This window comes from Berghia stephanieae, chromosome 5 (assembly GCF_034508935.2).
Source record: "Berghia stephanieae isolate SIO BIC M18660-M18661 chromosome 5, UCSD_Bste_1.3, whole genome shotgun sequence".
Lineage (NCBI taxonomy): Eukaryota > Metazoa > Mollusca > Gastropoda > Nudibranchia > Aeolidiidae > Berghia > Berghia stephanieae.
The window spans coordinates 23,502,108-23,516,593 of NC_088364.1; the positions used below are offsets into that span (position 1 = coordinate 23,502,108).

A 14,486-nucleotide genomic window follows, 5' to 3' on the forward strand; every position below is an offset into this window, starting at 1 on the left:
TTGGCTTGAGGATAGTATAGCTAAGCCGGAAAGTGTTTTTGGAGTGAACGTCTGTGCTGTGCTGATATTGTTTTCCGCGTTGCAAAAATGACTATGGAGTGATTTTGGCTTATTACATCAGTCTCATTTACCCCATTTGAAACTGGCTGTCTGTAAAATCACATTTTTTGAGAGGGTGATACTATTTTTTTAAAAACCGTTATCTATGTAAAATGTGAGGTTCACTTATAGTGATCTGGTCAAATGTAGTGAAATTATTTGCTATTTATTCAAAGAGACTCATGGTTAGACGATACGAGTGCCGACCTCTGGTTCACTGTCCCGATGCCGACTATAAAATTCTTTGTAAAGGTAGTGATGAAGACTGTAGGTGATAATGGTGATACGTCTAGAGCTAGCACTTGGAGTGGCAATTTGAAAGATTTTTTTGTTAATGATTATGATGATAATTGACATAAACTGGCTGAAGAAGCACAACCATATTATGATTATTTTAGTTTATTTATAACAGAGAAATTTCTTGAACGCTGTGTGACACAGACAAATCTCTTTGCTGAGCAGAGACGAAAGCAGTGGCTGCTGCCTCACTGTTCGTTATATTGTAGCCAGCATCCCCGACTCCGTGTTGATGTTATTGCTAATACTATTTCAAAATCAAGGTATGAGAAACTTAGTCAATATTTCCATCTATGTGATTCCTCTGGCCAACAGCCACGAGGCCATACTCAATAATGTCCCCTCTACAAAATCCGTCCCCTTATGAATCTCATCACTGAAAAGTCACAGAATGTTAATCGCCCTGGCAGAGATATTTTATTTGATGAAACTACACTGGAAGACTGTTTTTCAAACAGTATAGTCAGGGAAAGCCAAAGACTTAGGGTGTGAAAGTAAGGTGTGATGCAGATCCTAGAAGCGGCTATCTCCTTGAATTAAGTTTTTACACCGGAAAATCCACCACACCCAATCCTTTCGGTCTAGGACACTCCGTTGATTTTTTAACCGAGGTCGTTATTTTTTTATGATAATTATTTTTCATTTGTGAAGCTTGCTACGGATCTGCTTCAATAAGAGACCTACTCATGCTCAACAGTTAGAGCTTCGAGAAAAGATTTACCACCTGAGATGAAGAAATCTAAAGCTCCTCGAGGAACAACAATATGCATCACCTTGTCGCAACTTCCTGGATGGACAAACGACCTGTACTTTCCACTGGCTGTGGATGTGTTTGACTTTTGACTTTTATTTTATTTGTAACAAATATCTTTCAACTTTTGTTTACAGCTCCAACTGGCTAATTATAATTAATTGAATAACAAAGTGAAAAGTTGTAATACATTTTATGAATTTTTTTTCTCCCCTTCCTTTTTCCTTTCATTAAAACGAAATAGCATGGGTAGTTATCTCATAAATATTTTTAAAGACATGTAACACATCATGTATGTGGAGTTGCTCCCCTTGGTGCAAGGGAATAAGGTAGAAATAGAATTTCTATGACTATGATACCATAGGGTTAAATTAATATAACGGCAATTTTCAAAGTATATTCTTGTCCATTGGCATTTTAAAAGAATTGAATTAATATGAACCAAGAAACATAATCTAAGAGGGGAAAAAACAATGCAAAGACGGTAATAGCTTTTACGAGTTCTTCAACTTTATGAATTTACGCTTACTTTTGAACTCCTCGAAATTTTTGATGTTTTTAACCCACACCTTATTCGGCTAAGCATGTATATATCTTACTCAAATTGAAATTTTCTTAACTTTTAAGTGGTATGTGAAGTATGACTATTGAGTTATGGGCAGTCAATCTCTGGCCAGTTTAAATTGACGCTCAGTATATGTTGTGATCTTATGTTGGGCAGGGCCCAAAAGCTCAGATGGTAGAGCAATCGCTTCACTTGCAAAGGGATCGAATCGACCCCGCAGTCAGCGGGTAGCTGGGTCTGTTAGATCAGGCAGCAAGTACTTTGCGATATACTAGCGTCCTATCCAAAGGGCAGCAAGCAATTGCTATTGTCTTTTTCATGCTATAGAAACCAGGATAAACTCCGGCTCCATGAGCCTAATGACTTAAACATGATTTAGAATGTATGGTTTGTTTTAAAGTGCGTAAAACCACTCTATCAATCGCAATATATCCAACAATTGATATTTTTAATGTTAAATTTGCACCAAATAGGGACCGGTCTCCCGTGGGGGGGGGGGGGGGGGGGGGGGGGGTTTCCACATCAATTTGCACACATAGTTATGATAACAAGACTCGAGTCGGTTGAAGAAAAATTTCAAATAAGTTTTATAATTAAAATGCGTGGAAATTGACAAGACAAGAAGATATCGATTAAAAGGGCTCGTCTTTGGTTTAATAGATCACATAAACACATAGAGGATGTCACAATATTGATGCAACCCTTTGACCTCAACAATAGAGTATTCCGATATTTCTTCGATATTTTCTTAAATGTTTTATCAGGACAACGTCCAATAATTTGTAGAACCCAGTCAGCAGTGTCAGATATTTTGGTGCTGTTGCTGTTGAGATTTGGCAAACTAATCCCATTACAAATTTATTGTCCTTTTGGCGGTGTTGAAACATCTGATCTGAATACATTTTGTCAAAGCTTTTTACGGTCAAAAGAAAATAGAACAGCACAGCCCATTTTAAACAGCATAAATATGAACAATTTCTTATTTGTTTGTTGTTAAATTACGAAATATCGCCTATTATTTTCACATTTTATAAACAAATAATATATTTTTCATGCTTTAATGCCATGTTTATGAAGCTAATAGTAGTTCATAATTTTTGTTGTTATTTCAGTTGATAGTTTGGGGTTTATTTTTGTTGCACCTGCTCGACGATTACTTACTTACATACTGATCTCACTGTGTTACGGTGTGACATTATTGAATGGGTAAAGAGTGATTCTTGATTTGATGTAAATTGGTCTGAAAAAGTATTGTACAAATTAATGACTTAATTCAAATTCTTGATGTTTTTGTAACATTACCTCTGTTCAGTGTAGTGGTAAGGATCAAATGGAATCATAACTTTAATCATTATCTGATTTAATTTGCTAATGCAAACAAGCAACTGAGATTAATACTTAACAAATATATTTTAGCTAGTTTATAAAAAAATTATCATTCAACATGATGCGGTCAACACATATTGATCAGAACAATCGTCCTCAACGTCAATATTATTCATAATATTATTTTTTGAACCGTTCTCTGAAGATTTGTCAGAAATATCACATTCACCGTTTTCAAGTTCCTCGTTCTCTCGAATTGCTGTGTTGCTACCACAGATAACGCTCTTGTCGCCACCATTATTTGCCAATTTTATTTCGATAATCGATCCAGCTTCCGTTTGACTGTCTTTGTTTTCAATATCATGTTCATTGTTATTATCATCGTTCACCAAGCTGAGGTTTAAAGCATTCATATCTTCATCACAGTATCTGTTTCTTTCACCCACCGTTCTTTCGTCGCGCATTTCCTTTTTGACTTCATTCTTCAAAGAATTGTAATAATATTTTGTGTCGGACTGCTGATCATATGAATTGCTTTCAAGATTATTACGAGATAAACGCACGCCATTTGTTATCGGTAGTACATTGTATTCCTTTGAAACTGAAGCTGAGCTTTCAAAACCATGTGTCTCGAAACGGTCCTCGTCATTATCAGAATTTGAGGAAGATCTCTTTTTAATAGTTGGTGAAATTTTTGCTTTCTTTATATAGACGCTCTCGTGCATTGTTGGCATATCTCTTAAACTTAAATCTTTGGGACCTTCTTGGCATTTCCTGGTGGCGTCTTTCATCACTTCAATTTCTGATGTTATCACTTCTGAATCTTCTTTATTATCAAGCGAAGTTCCCAAAGCGGATTCTCTTTGAACTAATTGCTGAACAAGGAAACCCATCGGTTGAGTAATCGGGAAAAATGGAAGAAGGCCAATATTTAACGTGCCTAGAGATTTACAAGCTTGCACTAGGGGATATTTAGAATTTGGCCGCCTACCTCGGGGAACTTTTGGAGCTTCCAATAGCCGATCAATGCTAAAGGAACTACCACGATCTGCCTCTCTGTTGTTTTCGGTTGCTCTTTGTGGAGACTGTGCCGTGGAGGACGGGGAAACGTGTGTGTCTGAAATTGTGTCAGCAAATGTTGAAATGTTATGATCTGTAAAGCTGTCACTGCTAGCCTCTGAAGAGGTAGGGGAAAGAAATGGACCACAAAACTGTGATTGGTTGGCGCTTATTTGTCCCCCTTCATTAAAACTGACGCTATCAATTAAGGGAGCGTGATGGGATACTAATCCATGAAGCGACTTCCTTTTTTCCTCCAGCTTTCTCATCCTTTCTTCCTGTTTCTTCCGTTTTTTCTCCAGACGCTCTCTCTCCCTCCTCCGGATTTCCTCTTCGTCCATCGGGTCACCACTGCATGTTTGAGGATGAGAGTTATGAGCGGGACGACCTGGACCCTTTTTGGTATTTTCTTTCTTCCTCCATTTGGCACGCCGGTTTTGGAACCATACCTGAGTTTGAGAAATAAAGTAAAAAAAAACATTTTGTCAATCACATCATGATCCTCCTCCTCCTCCTCCTCCTCCTCCTCCTCCTCCTCCTCCTCCTCCTCCTCCTCCTTCTCCTCCTCCTCCTCCTCATCATCATCATCATCATCATCATCATCATTATCATCATCATCATCATTAACATCATCGTTGTCGTCGTCGTCGTCCTCCATAATAAGAGCAGATGCACTCCACAACAAATTTTGAGATACAAGAGAACATCCATGACATTTGTGAACCTGACAGGAATCAGAATAGTATAGCAGACATCGAGTGGTGTCAACGTCAGACTGGGGGCAAAGATTGCAACATTAAGGCTCCAGTGTTGTGTTCTAGGAGAAGTATTTAATCATTTAACTATGTGTGTTTTTTTTACTCGAGTATTGTTTGTAGCATCTAAAAGGTGAGAATACAGAATTATTTTTAAAATGTAAATTATAGTAAAGAAAACCTATAAGGTGACATAACAAATATAATGTGATTAGAACTATATGAAGATTGATTATCCATTCTTTTTCAACTTTACTTTTTTTAATGATCAATTAATTGTTTCTACATACATATAATATTATCTAAACATAACCGAAAGAGATGGCTTTTTAATTTTCTTTTTATAACTATTTCATAATTTCTGTTATAAGGATTTTTTCATGGCTTTGGATGAAGGTCTCTTAGAAAATATGATCTATTTGGTCGTTTTGCATTGGATTTAATAAATTATTTATTTATAGCGCGCCACTTAACACCAGTTGTTAGTGTACGATAAAAACAGATAATGAATTTAATGAACCCATAGCCATGGCAGAATACCTTTTTTTCCATCCCTCAAAATATGATTCTCAGATATTTCGTTAAAGAGTTTATTTAACAATGAATTCATGCTATCAAAAGTGAAAACTTGGGAAAATATTTATTGTTTCTTCATCATCATCAACACACACACACACATAACGCCCCTAATGGATCACTGCCTTGACGATTGGTAGGGGTGGTGCTTGAGGCATATCAGGGGGAAAGTAGTATTTATGGTTGATCGTCACTAGACCATCTCGGATGTCGAGCCGATACGCTGGCGCCTTGAACGGTGGTGTTCTTATTTGTCGAATCCACCTAACCCGCTGAAACCCGACAAAGTTAGGGAAGGGGGCAGCTGTGGGGAATGAACCAGGGACTATGAGAGGAGGATATCAGAGGGAAATGAACCTGGGAATATAGGAGATGGATACCAGTGGGAGGTGGGCACCAAAGGGGAATGAACCTGAGACTATAGGAGGTGGGCACCAATGGGGAATGAACCTGGGACTACGGGAGGTAGATACTAGTGGAGAGTGAAGCCGGGAATATGGGATTTGGACATCAGTGGAGAGGGAACTCAGAAGGGTACTTTGTTTTTTCGAAACCTACCGAAAGTTTCCAATGTTATGGAAAGTAGACAGCAGTGAGGAGTGAACCAGGGACTCGGGAAAGTGGACACAAGTGGGGTGTGAACCTGGCTATGGGAGGAGGCTATCAGAGGGAAATAAACCTGGGACTATGGGAGATGGTTACCAGTGGAAATTGAAGCCGGACTATGGGAGGTGGGCACCAGAGTGGAGTGAACCTGAGACTATAGGAGGTGGTGACCAATGTGGAATGAACCTGGGACTACGGGAGGTAGATACCAGTGGAAAATAAAGCCGGGAATATGGTAGGTGGACACCATTGGGGAGTGAATCCAGAAGGGTACTTCATTTTTCCGAAACCTATCGAAACCGTCTAATAGTCCGTTCCCTTAATGGAAAAATTGTGCAAAACGTGTAACCAGCATGAAATTTTCACACAAAGTGCAGAATTTTATGAGGATTTCGAAAATAGGTGGCTCCAAGTTGAAATATAGCTGGAACCAAGAGTTATTGCCCTTTAAAGGTGACAAAATACATTTTTTCAACATTTTATTTTTTTTTCTCAAAAAATTACGGTTTTATAAATATTTTATAATGATGTGGTTATTTTGGTATTCCCTTGCGTACTTTGGACTCAGAAAATATTTTTCCATTTGAATTTTATTGAAATATATAAGAAAATACGAAATTCAATTGGGATTTTTCAGGAAATTTAAAAAAATGTATATCTCCTTCCTGGAAACTGTTTAAATAGTTTAGAATCTGACATATATTTGAAATGCCATACATTTCAAAAACATTTTTAATCTTCACATCCTCTAAAATCAAGCAATATTAATTTGATTTTAAAAAAAACAATAATAGACAATTCAACTGCCAAAGCAAGTACCCCTTCTCCTCCCGACACACACGTACAATCACTCTCAAACATAAGAGTACAATGTATCTCTATCATAAAGCAAATAACACGTTTAAATTTATATATATTGTACAATACATATTTATTCAATGAAGAATTGAACCATTTAAAACATTTTTTCTGTGTACATATTTAACAGCAGCATTATTATAGATTTACATCCCTTTTTAATTACATAGTTTGTTGAAAACATACAATTGAAAAACGTGTTTAAAGTCAATCATTGTCTCTAGAACATTGACCATTGCAGGCACATAACAGAGTACATGGAAGAGATGCCTTAACAGAATTGCATCTTTTGGAGCATCCCTTTGATGAACAGTTACATTTAATCAGATTTTGTGAGGCATGTGTAAGGTCAGTCAAAGTGGACCACTTTGGCATCCCATCTTCTTTCCAACCAAAATCTGATTTGGAAGGAAGACTAGGGTCTTTAGCAAGAGAGCGTTTCCATACATAACCAGCTTGGTAAACTGCTCGATTTAAATGCTGTTTGAGAGCTTCACGAGTTGGTGGCTATTGTCTTGAAGGCGTGACTTTTTTGTAAAAAGTTCACGCCGGCATTCATTGACAGCAGATAAGTTGGTTGCTCTGTCAAACAACAAACAGACAAATCTCTGGATGATGTTGAAATACTTGTCTCTTTATAGAACTGGCAAATTCTTTTACTAGTTTCAGCTGTAATATCTTTTACCCTAGCATAGGAAATTGATAAACCCAGAGCAGACAGTTTATCAATAAGACCTTTCTTTCTGGTTTTGGCAAAAACCATGACTCCTAAATAAACGGGGATTGAGTTTCCTTGGACAACTGTTTTCTAGTGCTACCTGAATTTTGCGGGCTTTTGTTGTTGTGGTTCAACATGATAAGCTGTGAAATTGTCATGGTATGTCGATTCTGATGACCTAAACTTAGCGAACACTGACCACTTCAAATGCCATTCACAATTTTCACTAATTTGTGTGGTACACTATTGACAATGCTATCATGATCTATATTGAGGGGTGATATGAATGTATGATTTCTTATTTCTGCTCTTATAATATCAACTGCTTTTTGTATTGCAAGATCATCATTTGAATCTAAATCGGCAATAGCTGCTTGTGAAATAATATTCCCCTCTTTGAAAGTAAGCAAGACTTCCCGCCCATCCCTGTATTCCATTAAAGAAGGAACTCTCGATAGTAAATTTTCTTTGAATCTAGTTTTATGTACATATACATCCGACCAATTTATGGCATTTAATTTTGACAAAAGTAAATTGTAGAGATCATTCAGCTTAAACACAACATTTGTGTCTGTGCGAGCTTGTTGTTGATCAATAAAATTGACAATATCCTGTTTGCATTCTGCAATGTGTGTTTTGTATTTGTTGTCTGAAGTATTTTTTACATCTAAAATCGTCTGCTCTTCTGTGGAACAGTATAAGGCAAGGCTTATGATACTTTGCTTCCATCGCAATAAGATCACCCTCAGCAAATACTCTAAGAATACTTGTATCTGAAAGAAGGACAGCTTCCTAGTAGACTTTTTGTGAAAGAGCAAGAGTCCGGACCTCAGTCAATTCCCCTTCACAACCCTTACAGAACAAGCAGTGTTTGCTTACATGTGATGTGTTTAATGTGCCTCTTGTATCAGGACTTGCAACTGCTTCACTATTACATTGATTTATCTTCTTTGCAAGCCTTTTGAGTTTTGATTTATGAATCCCGTGTCTGCAATTCTTATGGTAAAGTCCATCATTGTCTCTCAAAAAATTAGCAAGATATTTCACAGGTTGGTTAATATTGAATTTCAATGCTATTGGCAATCTACCCGAGTCATGAAAAAGTTTGATATCCTCCGAAATGGCAACATACGTGTCTTCAACACAATTTAACTTCGTTGCTTTTTTAGGGTTTATGAGAGAAGAATTTTCAATGGTTTCTTGACAAAACAGGCACTTCGACCAGTCAATTTCAGGGGAAGCTTGATCGAGTCTTGGAACTTTGTTCAGATTTTTACAGTCGACAAAGGATGTCTGCCGCTTCTTTCCTCCTGCCATATTAGCGCATTCTAGGAAGGAAAGAAAAATAAAACAAAACCCCATGACATACTCAAGAGACAATATTTATAGTTATTTCCTACAAAGTGTGAATTACGTAGTTTATCAAGTTACAGAAAATGTTACCATCTTAAGGCGATATAGGGTAGCTTGAGAGATGACAGAATGAACAAGTTTGTGTGCGTGCGAGTGTGTGTGTGTGTGCGTGTGAGTGTGTGTTTGTGTGTGTGTTTGCGTGAGAAAGGTTAAACACATATTAGTTGACGGGGCTTGGATAGCTCAGTGGTAAGATTCTCTGCAAAACAACAATAAAACAACAACAACATCATCAACACACAAACAACGAACACATACTTCCAAATACCTGTTAGAATGGAACTTTAGTCCTTGCAATCTTGACCATTCAACAAATCAAACTAGCATTCCCATTTGACGAGGTCCCCAGGCATGATGCGTATTAATTTTAAGGAAACAAAGGACTGTGAGGCTGGCAAGTAGAAATGTAACAAACAAGTCAATACACTGTTTTAAAAAAAAAACAAACCTGAACAAGCAAAAGGTAAAACAATGTGTGTGAATATTAGCGTGTATTGGTAGAATTGTGTGTGGAGATTTTCTTTTTTTTTTTTGATCAACTGAGTTAATAATAAATTAGTTATGTTTCTTTCTTTCTCGGTCAGCAGTAATGATAAACACCGTTATTCTATCATCAATCATCGACAGGCTAATCTATATCGAATCGAATCTAAAAGGGTCTAAATTTAGTACTGACATAGCACATGCAACTTATATTATATTAAGATAGAAAAATATGTTCAGATCCAAGCATGGGCCATAATCTTACTCTATCTTTTGCATCCTGGAGGCTTATTGTGTGTGTAGAATGATATGACTGTGACTCAGCTTGATGTGACCCAATTCTTTTTTCACAACTCAATTCTTTTGTCATACATTGCGCGATACTTATCGCACTAGCACGCGTATAAAGTAAAATAACATCACGATGATATAAGACATTTATAATAAATGAAAAAGATTGTTCCTTACCTTTTCAATGAATATCGATTGCACAAAATAAAATTGTAGTTTGTTGACATCGTTCAAAAGACAAAACTCATTCTCTCAGTTATTTTTTAGACAACACATGATGCCATTGTCGGTAGATGGAGCTGTTGTTATCTCGAAGGGAGAGGCGGTGACAGATGACAAAACCGCATTTCGATTTAGCATTATTGTACTGTACACAATGGTTGAAAGAAACCTCTTTAACTGCTTTAAATATTTTTTAGTCTCTTGTTGTTTTTTGTTTTTTCGTTTACAGGCGCTAAGACATCCTAGTACATACTTAGTAAAGGATAGGTCGTCCTAATGACTCATAGTTTTGTTGCACGGGCAAAAAAAAGACAATTTTTATTGGGTTTTTTTCTGCGGTCAGAAGACAAAAAAAATGTTTTAAAATAATTAAAAGCTAGATTTTTGGTAAATAATAATAGAAAACATTAAAACAAAAATATCTCCACGATCAAAAACTAATCAAGATGTTCTTAATGGGTGAGAATGTTTTTTAAAAAATACTTTTGTCATCGAGCGCCAAAATGTCACAAAGTGCGCGTTTTCACTAGACTTTACGACGAATTTTAAGGTCTTTTCAATAAAAATTGTATTTGGAGCCACCTATTTTTCGAATCTTCATAATTTTCTGCACCAATTTGTATACTTAGTTTGCTGGTTACAAAAAGTGCACAAAACGCACGGAACTTGCCGCTAAGAAAACGGACTATAAAGTTATGGGAAGCGGGCAGCAGTCACTAGCCCAAAATCGTGGAGCATCTAGTTGAACGCGGCGTTGTTACGAAGCTTCCGGGCGGGTTCGCGACCGTACACGATTGCGGGGATAAGTTTACGACCTGGATTGATCATCATAACATAGTAGTGTGACACCATTAGAAGCTGCTGCTGCCGTGATAACCGGTCCAAGACTATCGTGCACACCATTGTGGAGGGACAGAGAAGAAGAGGAAGACAGAAAAAATATTGGCAAGACAACATCACAGAGTGGGCAGGCCTTGACCTTAATAGCCTTCTAGAAAAAAACAGAATGATGAATGGCGTGAGGTTGTTAAGTCTGCATCCCGCATGTCCCCCTGACAATCAACTGGTCATGGAAATGAGTGAGTGTGAGTATGTCTAAACTACAATATGGCGATGGAGTCAGTCAAAGATTTGCTATCCGTGTTACCCATTCAATCACTAATCACGTACAATATTGTTTGATTTTATTAGAATATAAGACTTCTTACAACTTTTCCATCCATGTTTACCAAACATTGAAACGATAGTTAAACGTATAAAACAAGAGCTCATTTTTTTGTTATGGAATCTAGCGACGATTTTCTAGTCACCTGAACTCTACTTTCAACAAGGTCCAGCTTCAATGCCAGTGCTTCCCGCATAAATACGTCAGGATAGTGAGAATCTTGAAATGCCTTTTCAAGCTCTTCAAGTTGCCAGCCAGTGAAATTCGTTCTCGTTCTTCGGCGTTTGTTTCCTGAGCCGTCTTTACTGTCATCACTTCCGCCTGAAAATAAAAAGTCAGTTGACAAAAATGATAATGACGACGATTATAAAGATGATGATGATATGATGATGACGATGATGATGATGATGATGATGATGATGATGATGATGATGATGATGATGATGATGATGACGACGACAACAACAACGACCACGACTATGGTGGGTCGAAACAATGGTTTGGTGATAGTTAACTCGCTTTTTCATTTAGCGGTACAGATCAAATCCCGTTCTTTTTCTTAATCTAAATGACCCTGGATATGTCATGGCCCTCTCTAGGATAATTATAATGTAAAAAGACTTTAAAAAGAAGTGTTGCTTTTTACGAGGGCGGGCTGATATATAAGAAACCGTTTGCCCATAAATCAAACATATTTTAGGTACAATCATGAAACTTCACACACGCACTCTCAAACCATGTTTCTACACTCAAGTGCAACAATTAATTCATGTAACGTCATGTGTGCCCATAATTGAGTGATGTCACAACGCGGTTGAGAAAATGGAAACATACGTTTAATGAACTTCACGTCAAATAGCACTCTGTTATTGAATTTCTAACAGCAAAATGAGGCTGCGCAGCAAACATCCATCAAAAAATAACTTCCAACACAACAGAATCCTCCATATAGTCCGGATCTTGCTCCATCTGACTATTTTTTTAATTCCCTCAGCTCGAGAAGTATCTGAACGAAAACTGCTACAACAGTGATTTAGAGGTTGTGGCAGATGTTCGTCGATGGTGCCGAGAAAAATCACAGGGGTTCTTCGCTGACGGTATGCGCCAACTATTTCGGCGTTGGAAGCTCTGCTGTTGCTCGTGATGGCAATTATGTGAAAAAATAAATGAAACGATACGTAGCTGAGATTCAAGGCTTTCTTTTCATTATTTGGAGATAAAAAAATAAAGTGAGTAGATGTGACTCATATATAAGGGAACAACACAAAACAAACAACGTTTCGGCCCTTGGCCTTCGTCAGGAGACAGTAAACACAAACACAAATATGTAAATTTACAAAATATCACATTTTGTCAAATGTGGAAATAAAGTTAATGTGAGGAAAGGGCGTCGAGTGTGGATGCAAGAAGTGGCGCGAGATAAGGAGAGAGAGAGAGGGGGGCAGGGGGGGGGGGGGGGTCGCATGCATGATCTGGCTTTAGGCCCATCCGTGGCTATGGGCTCCAGGCGGCTTCTGACAAGGTTACGATCCCGTCGGTATGACTAGCATAGAGATTCACTCAGTCTCTTTGAAAACCAAATGGCCTATTGGGATATCTTCTGGGACAAGTTTTGTTTTTAACAATGTTACATAATTTTCAATACGACACAGAAATCATATTTGATTTATTTCTAAAGCTTAAATGACTTCCAATGAGTCATGACGTGAATCCAATGGTAGCATAATTTGGACAATGATGTCAGTGTATAAGAGTAAACTAGTACAATGTTTTACACAAAAGCAGAGCTAAAAGAGTCAATTCAAATTTTGTGGAATCGAATCATTATCTAAGACAGAAAATCAATTGGATCGTGTAAAACCGCCATAAAGCAAAATGGGTGATTGACAGGTCACATCAAAATTTGAGAATTAGCTCAAAGTTTTCGATAATTTAAAGTGTGTCTATTAAAACAATCTCCAAATACATATTTCTCAATAATTGTTTTTGAAATTTTGTGTACGTTAAGTTCAATTAATTGATTTGATAATCGTGACATTTCATACCTGCATCTGTTTTGGTCCGGCGGTAACAGGCTTCTAAACTTTTTAATTTTTTTTTCTCGCACCCTTATATCAAGTTTGTTTATCTTTTTCTTTCTTTTGTTGTTGTTGTTGTTTTTTTTTTTGTTTGGTTTTTTTTTGGGGGGGGGGGGGGGGGAGAGGGGGGTTGGAGAAAGGGGGGGGGGGGGGGGCAATGGTAATTATGTTTATTCTACAAAAAAATAATTGCGTTTTTATAATTAGATAATAATAATGTTGACGCTACCAAATAATAACTGCTTGGATGCTTGTCACAAAGTGCGCACGTAAACCGTATGCTTATGTAGCGCAGTTTGCAACCTTGTTTATGTGTGCTATATTCAAGCTACGACACCGATCAATAACCAAACACAATACGTTGATAAAGGTTTTGAAGCTAAATGAAGATATATTTTATTACAATATAACAAAGATATTATGAGATATGAAGATGAAATGATAGATGTAATAAGTATGAAATCAAATAGATGGATGACAAATTGATGGAGATGTGTGATGATGAATATGATATGAAAGCGATATGAAAATATATAATTAAATCAATTAATTATCAATACTTTACCAAACCGCTACCACATCAGACAATCTCACAGATAGGTTGCAACCATCACAGTCATACAGGCAACTAATAATTAACTAGCTAACTAAACACAATCCAGACGTGTGGAAGAAAGTCAAAAGAGTGTTCTTGATATTCAACAAAAACTGTAAGGTTGTTCTAATATTGTTAATTTGTCTCTTCTTGAAATTGTTCTGGTTTCACAGTATTCATAAACAGATCAATTGTTTCTCAATGTTCTGATATTAAAATAAGCAAATGGTTCTTCGCAGGTAACTTATAAAACAGGCAAATGTTCAGTTTCTATTAGTGTCAAGCTATGAGTGTATAGCCTAAAGTTGGCTTGTTAAAGCCCAGCCTCCAACGGCTCATTCACTTTAAAGAAAGAAAATGATTTTGTTATAATATGATGATCATACGAATATAACTCTATCTATATTCGAACTCACTCAATATGTTTACTTTAAATGAGTAAATATTATTTTACTTTAACAAATATATTTATTAATGTTGATTAATATTGCTTTACTTTGTAGATATGAAATGATAATGCTTTATAGCAAGAAAAGCTTATTTTCTTTACAGCAAGAATATATTACACAATTAATTTCATTATCTGATTAATTAATTGAGAATCAAAATTTAAAGTGATATTATGATAT

General features: G+C 36.8%; 2 protein-coding genes across 2 annotated transcripts in view; both read right to left on the minus strand.

The window, feature by feature from the left end:
* Positions 1–2,275: 2,275 nt before the first annotated feature.
* The window catches only part of LOC144972618 (uncharacterized), a 31,041-nt gene continuing 18,830 nt past the window's right edge, over positions 2,276–14,486 (minus strand). The window contains exons 3-4 of the mRNA XM_078914057.1: positions 11,330–11,505; positions 2,276–4,546 (exon numbers count right to left, since the gene is read on the minus strand). Of these exons, the coding sequence (XP_078770183.1) occupies positions 3,152–4,546; positions 11,330–11,505 (1,571 nt within the window). The 3' untranslated portion in view covers positions 2,276–3,151. The remainder of the gene's footprint in view (positions 4,547–11,329; positions 11,506–14,486) is intronic.
* On the minus strand, positions 6,343–11,306 carry LOC144972619 (uncharacterized). Its single transcript, XM_078914058.1, has 2 exons — positions 9,292–11,306; positions 6,343–8,938 (listed from the first exon to the last, which is right to left on the minus strand). The coding sequence occupies exon 2, from the start codon at positions 8,925–8,927 to the stop codon at positions 8,403–8,405; it is 525 nt and encodes a 174-aa protein (XP_078770184.1). The 5' UTR covers positions 8,928–8,938; positions 9,292–11,306; the 3' UTR covers positions 6,343–8,402.